Consider the following 7,500-nt stretch of genomic DNA (forward strand, 5'->3'; position numbering starts at 1 on the left):
GCCTGTCTGTCTGTCTGTCTGTCTGTCTGTCTGTCTGTCTGTCTGTCTGTCATCTCTCCCTCGCGTGGCTTCATCCTCTCTTTTCATCTTTTCTCCGTGAGCAGGCAGCCTATTTCACATTCATCATTATCATCGTTCCAGATTGCTCTGGGGACGAGCGTGTCTGGGAAAGCACAGTGCAGTGCATTACGCTTTGATTACAAATGGTTATGGTTAATAATGTCTATATTTCCATCTCTCTCTCTCTCTCTCTCTCTCTCTCTCTCTCTCTCTGCAGAGTAAGGAAATAGCATTTCAGCTGCAGGAGGATCTGATGAAGGTGCTGAACGAGCTCTACACAGTGAGTGACAGTATTTTATTTTCATACTTCTCTCTCTCTCTCTCTCTCTCTCTCCCTCTCTGTCTCTCTCCCTCTCTCCCTCTCTCTCTCCCTCTCTCTCTCTCTCTCTCTCTCTCCCTCTCTCCCTCTCTCCCTTTCTCCCTCTCTCTCTCCCTTTCTCTCTCCCTCTCTCCCTCTCTCTCTCTCCCTTTCTCTCTCCCTTTCTCTCTCCCTCTCTCTCTCCCTCTCTCCCTCTCTCTCTCCCTCTCTCCCTGTGCCCTTCTCTGAAGGTCTTCTCCAGATGTTGGTTCCTACTCTCTCCCTGCTTGGAGCCAACCTCTGCTCTTTTGGAACAGCTTGTTCCTTACAGGGCCGTTCTCCTCACTCCTTCCTTGCTGTAGCAGTATATCTGTGCCTCCAAATGTTTTAGCAATGTGGGAAAGTACCCGTCGTTATATGTCTCTGTGGGTTCTCTCAAAGGGACCAAAACCAATCTGTGTTCTAGGCTTCAGCGTCATTGTGAACATTGTGAAAAGGGGGAACAGTTAGCGTTAGCATCACGCAGCAGTAAGCACTAGTGCTCTTTGTTCAGTCAGCTGTCTGGGCTGGCAGTGGGAGTGGCAGTGGAGAGTTACTAATCACAGATCGATCACGCTTTACAAACCCGACCTTCACACCCACTGGAAACACAATACGAGCCAGGGCTGGTGGTGTAATTACTCCTGCCATAGCTGTTTGAATGGCCCGCGGACCTGCATGCTGTCAGAGTTAGCCTTGTCTCCTGCTATATGCTAGCTCATGATGTGGCTGTGCTAGATTATGTAGAGTAGATAATCATTAATTATGATTAGTTCTATTATCTTCTATTTTTCTATTTTGTCAGCACAATACAGTTGGCTGGCTTAATTTCCTCACGACTATATTTTTACAAAAGTATTTTTTTTGTTACGTTTTTTGTACGTTTTTATTGCTGACTCAGATAATAGTCATAGTGAGGCATAGTGACTAATATCAACATCAGAGTCTGATAATGAAAGGCTCTGACTCACGCACACACACACACACACAAAGAGGAAATGATACTCTGAACTACTTCCAGTGACCTTGTCTGGAGGTCAGCAGCGGAAAGCAGGCACCTTTGTCGAGGAACTTTGCGTTCTGTTTCTTATCACCAGCAACGGCAAACAATTCTCAGTCCACTTCCTGTTCCCTCGCCAGACTAGCAGGCAGCTCATGGTCAACCTCACAGACTAAACCAGCGTTGTTTACCAGCTCCGGTAGACACAACATCGGCTGCGTCTGTCTCTCCAACCCTCCAGAGGGCCAACAGTGATCCGTATGGGACTGTTTCCTCATGTCGTTTTGCCTCATCTTCAAATAAAACCTTTTAATTGGTGTGCTGAACTCCCAAAGCTCTTTTCCGCCGGTGGTGATGTGCTCACGTGACTCACTCTGGCGATGCTTTAACAGAGGGCACAGAATACTTCTTTTTGGCTTGCACAGTAATTGCTAAGACTAGAGGGAATGGTCCACATCACAGTAATATCTTTGTTGTTTGTTTTGCTTTGGTTTAGTGTTGGTGACACAGGAATTTTGACATGTCAGAAGGGGGCCTGTTGTGCTAAACACAAAGACGCAGGCACAAACGTCTGACCTGGTTTACCCTGCGCGGAGAGGGGGACGCTGGACAGTGGGGCCCGTTGCATCAGAACGCAGTGCCATCGCGGTTGGAGGCCCGCCGCCAGCCAAAATAACAGGCCTGGTGCGACGCTAAATTCTGTCCTTCTAAAACGAGCAGAAACACAAACAGTGCCACGCCAGCTTCCCGACCGAGCGAGTGGGAAGGCTACAGACCCCCCCCCCCCCCCCCCCGGTTCTGACCAGGCCAGCCCAGTGGCTTCCCTAGTTATCCTCCCCCGAACTGGCCAAGCACAAGCACCGTGTCACCACACACCAGGCCCAAGGACCAGTGCTGGGAGCTGGGCAGCCAGGCCACTCCCTCCCCCTGTGTTTACTTTGGAGGACAACAGCAGGAGTATTGCTGGGGCTTGCTGGCTTTTTTCCCCTTCCCTTAAAGACAGTTTGAGGTTTGTGTCATGGCGTACTGTAAGAAAACAGACAGGCGGCGGAGGACAGGCAGGCAGGCGGTCCGCTCCTGGTTTCCACTCCTGGGTCAGTCACCTCAGATGGCCTCTAACTGCCTCTGACAGACGGCCTAGTTTAGCTCAGCTTAACCCCAGCCCTGCCCAGCCCAAGCCTCTCTCTTTGGCCTGCCCGGCTCTGTTCATTACTGTCCACAAAGCTGGGGCTTAGAGGGACGGTCCACAATTCTGGCAACAATTCTTGTTGATATTTGAGCTCAGCAGCCAAACAAATTATATGGTCTCATTCCCTACTCCCGATGCAAGGTGTTGATTGGCTGGAATTGTTTACGGTTCGGTCTGAGACACAAAATGGACAACAATAAGAATGTGAGGACTTCACAGGACTGGGGAAGACTCATTGAATTTGCTAAAAAAGTGCATTGGATTAGATTCACTCCCTGCACTTTTATAGGGACACCAAATCCTAAATCAGCTTCATATATCTGAAACATGAATTGGACAAACTCGAGGGAGATGGGGATTTGTTTGAGCATTCTCACTCCATGCTGTCATACTTGGGGTTTCTGGGAGTCGTCACATAAAGACATCTTGATGGTTTCAAGTGGGACATAAGACCTGAAAGTAACCATAGTAAGCTTAGAGGAGTTGACATAAGACCTGAAAGTAACCATAGTAAGCTTGGAGGAGTCAACATAAGACCTGAAAGTAACCATAGTAAGCTTGGAGGGATCAACATAAGGCCTGAAAGTAACTATAGTAAGCATGGAGGAGTCGACATAAGTAACCATAGTAAGCTTGGAGGATTCGCAGACAGAGCCGAGGCAAAACTGTGCAGCCTAAAACAAAGTAGACTTGATAGCTATGACATTGTTTAGGCGTTCAAATTCAGTCTCTTAATACTATTTTTCCAAATGATCCCATGCTCAGCCTTCTGGCTCTGAGAACTCCAAATGATCCCATGCTCAGCCTTCTGGCTCTGAGAACTCTTAACATGAAGCTGACCCTGCGGGTAGGACTGCATGATGTGCCCAGAAGTACCAGGAGAACAGTACCCTGGTTTAACACCTCCAGTGGCTCAGAGTGGTGGGGACCACAAACAAATGTGAACAGAAATTTAAAAAAATAATTTCATTGGAGAGTACAGCGAGCTGGCCTTGGAGAATGCTAGGTCGAAAGGAACAGAATGACTGCTTTTCAGTGTATAGCCAGGCTATGTCTGGGCAGATCTGTTGGTTTTGAAAGATTTTTGTTGATTTGAGCCCTTATGGCACCTGTCAACTGCTGAAAAAGGCCACAAAGTTGATGGCTGGATAAGCGTTCAGAGAAGAACCTCTCAAGCGAGGACACACTCTTCGCCTGGTGGTTTGTTTGTTTGTGGATGTTTACATCCCCGTCCTCTCTCTTTTTGAACGCCCTTCGTCTTCTGACATCTTTCTGCCATCTGGGCTCTCTCAGTCCGTCCCTTACCTTAGAGGGAGAAAAGGACTTCATAGATGTGTGTGTGTGTGTGTGTGTCTGTGTCTTAGTCATCCTAGCTGTATTGTACTTCCTGTCCTTTCTGCTCATGGCGTGTGCGGGCGGATTTCCTGGAAAAGCTGTGCGGTGATTTAGTTAGTGCACAGAACGGGTTCCTCCTATCCTCCTTCCCCCGACCCCAATGCATTAGACTCCATTTCTTGTGTAGTTTTACATTCCTGTCAAAGAGCAGTGATAAAATCAGAGCAAGCCTCTTGATACCTGCTCTCTTTCTGTCTCTCTCTCACACACACACACACACACACACACGCACGCGCACGCGCGCGCGCGCGCGCGTTGGGATGCGAGGGATCGTGAGTAATGGCTGTGAGTGACTCAGCGAAGGGAAGTGGTCGTTATCTTGGTGCTGCTGGAGTGTAGCGCTAATGTGTGTGTCTCTCTGCAGGAGGCCATAGAGTGCTCTGTGTGTGTGTGTGTGTCTGCAGGGGGGGCATCTCATTCAGATGAAGTGAAACATGAGGCCCCCCTCCAGCCTAGTCCCATGGCCCCATGTTTCTCCCCCTCCAGCTGGTAATGAGACAGACTGACAGCAGGATTCTTAATGAGGAATGTATGCAATAGAATATCAGGGCAGCGGACACAGTAGAATTACATAGTATAGTACTTCATTTGGAGTTGGACTTATCTGTGTGTCGGTGTGAGAGAGAGAGTGTGTGAGATAGATGGAGAGAGAGAGAATTCCTGGAAAGGCATCCTCTTGGTTCTGAGCTGTCGGTGTATCTGCTGTGAGGAGACTGAAGCACTGGGGGAGTGGAGTGAGGACCACCATCTGTCAGCACCTTACATTCCAAGAGGTGGGGTCAGGAAGTGTGTGGGAGTGGGGGCAAGAATAAGAGCCTGCCCACACGGAGACGCTTTTTAGGTTAAACGCAGAGGTTTTGCTTCGTCTTGGCCGAGCGTCCAAACGAATCCTGAAAACGCACTGCCCGAAACCGCACTTTTCTGAAACCTGGTCCCAGAGTGGAAAAATCTGAAACCGTAGCCCGTTTGAATTCGGCCTAGTCCACACGTACCAAACCGATCTTTTTTTCCTCCGTCTTCCCTGGAACTGTATCAAGAATATTTGCGTCCAAACGGATCCATCTCAACACGAATCAACACGTTACTTCATACCCCAGGCCTATAGGTGGCACTGTTTCTTTACAGAAATTGACCAAAGTTTGTGCTTTACAAACAGACAGAATAGGCTATGACGAAATGGCTAGTGCAAGGAAACCAGAATTGTTTGTGTGGACTGATGGTGAACTGTCAACTGTAGCCAACTGTAAAACTAATAAACTTTATTTTACGGTTTGTGAAGGGTGCAGTCCCGTCCTTTATTTGGCTAACGCAGGTAGGCCTACTAATCACCTTTACCTTCTTTGGTTGTAGGATAGTCCGTGATTCACATTAGTTTTGGCTATCAATTAGGCTACTAAATACAAGGGCTACTAAACGCAAGGCTTACCCAAGTTCTAGGCTATTCTGTCGCCACATTTATAATATTGCTATAAAACCTTTGTTAGTAACAGTCAATACGTTTGCCTGCATCAAGTCGCGCATTTGCATTCAGTGTGCTACCATCGGCTTAACGTGAGTTCTAAGCGTCTTTGTATGCTTATATCTGATTTCACTCGACTGTGAATGCATGTATATATGTTGTAAGACATGTAAAATAAATGAATGACACTGGCACTACGCACAAATTAATGTAGCCTAAACTTACACCGCACTTTCCTAATAACGTAAGTTCTCTCGCGTCACTGACAGTAGCTAGAATGCATAAAAAAACACCGGGAAAAACAGTGTTCAGTCCACCAAGTCATAAGCTATCGGCGCTGCGCAGCACCAGTTTTGATATTTATCTTACGGAGTGTAATCGTAGGTAATGTCATGTATGAAAACTAGTATTGTTAGGCAATACTATAAGTGCAAGTTCAGGGCAGCTGAGGTGTGGCGATGACATCATCGATACGCAAGCAGGATGTGCGGTTTCGCTGTCTAAACGAAGGGCCTGTCCACACGGAGACGCTTTTTAGGTTAAACGCAGAGGTTTTGCTTCGTCTTGGCCGAGCGTCCAAACGAATCCTGTAAACGCACTGCCCGAAACCGCACTTTTTTGAAACCTGGTCCCAGAGTGGAAAAATCTGAAACCGTAGCCCGTTTGAATTCGTTTAGACAGCGAAACTGTTAGCCTACTAACGAAGGTTTTATAGCAATATTATAAATTTGGCGACAGAATAACCTAGAACTTGGGTAAGCCTTATGTTTAGTAGCCTAATTGCGGTGATAGCCCAAACTAATGTAAATCACGGACTATCCTACAACCAAAGAAAGTAAAGGTGATTAGTAGGCCTACCTGCGTAAGCCAAATAAAAGACGGGACTGCACCCTTCACAAACCGTAAAATAAAGTTTATTAGTTTTACAGTTGGCTACAGTTGACAGTTCACCATCAGTCCACACAAACAATTCTGGTTTCCTTGCACTAGCCATTTCGTCGTAGCCTATTCTGTCTGTTTGTAAAACGCAAGTTTTGGTCAATTTCTGTAAAGAAACAGTGCCACCTATAGGCCTGGGGTATGAAGTAACATGTTGAGTCGTGTTGAGATGGATCCGTTTGGACGCAAATATTCTTGATACGGTTCCAGGGAAGACGGAGGAAAAAAAGATCGGTTTGGTACGTGTGGACTAGGCCTAAGAGGTGTCAGGGCTATCAGGGCGGGGTGTGTGTATGTGGGGGGTGGGGTATATATCACTCATCCCCTGGTTTCCCATTAGACTGCTGTCCTGTGCCCCTGTGACCCTGGTGACCCCCTGTGGGCATTCATGGAAAAATCCTTATTGCCGATCGGGAATATGGGACTCGGATTCCAGGCAACTGAGGATGACGTCTTCTGAGCAGTCCGCTGAATTGCCCTCTTTATGATTTCCCAAGGTTACTGAATTGCCTTCTTTATGATTTCCCAAGGTCACTGAGACGCCTGGCCTGTGAAAGAAGCTCTGTTTCTCTCTTTAGCATTTCTCGCCTCTACCCATGGCCTCGCCTCCACCCATGGCCTCGCCTCTACCACTCGGTCTTCCATTCTTTCTTGTCTTCATCTCTGTCACATTCTCTCCATCTCTCTCTCTCTCTCTCTCTGTCCCCTTCTGCTCCCTCCTTTCCAGTGTTATTCCTTCTTAATGGTGCCCCTGTCCTGCTGCCCTTGCATAGTGCATGTAGAAGGGTAGGATTGATTTTTGTGAGGTATGGACTAAGATGAAAGCTTTTCTGATGACCTTTATGAATGGCCTGTGTGACAATTAACATTTGCCCTTTCACCTCGGCTCTCCCCCAGGGCTTACACACACACACACACACACACACACACACACACACACACAAATACATACACACACACACACACACACACAGATCTTCTCTCCTGGTTATTTTGCAGATGTATCACACAAACACACATCTGTACTAATCCACATCTGTAATGGGTACAGTATCTGACATATCCCCTCTCTCTCTCTCTCTCTCTCTCTCTGTTATAATAGTGTGTTGTGTAGGGTTGCT

At 47.3% G+C, this 7,500-nt stretch overlaps 1 protein-coding gene across 1 annotated transcript in view; it reads left to right on the top strand.

Annotated features, from left to right (window-relative positions):
* Positions 1–7,500, top strand: part of srgap1a (SLIT-ROBO Rho GTPase activating protein 1a) — a 111,271-nt gene that overhangs the window by 50,550 nt on the left and 53,221 nt on the right. The window contains 1 exon segment of the mRNA XM_042110926.1: positions 278–340. Coding sequence (XP_041966860.1) covers positions 278–340 — 63 coding nt within the window.

This window comes from Alosa sapidissima, chromosome 11 (assembly GCF_018492685.1).
Source record: "Alosa sapidissima isolate fAloSap1 chromosome 11, fAloSap1.pri, whole genome shotgun sequence".
Taxonomy (NCBI): Eukaryota; Metazoa; Chordata; class Actinopteri; order Clupeiformes; family Clupeidae; genus Alosa; species Alosa sapidissima.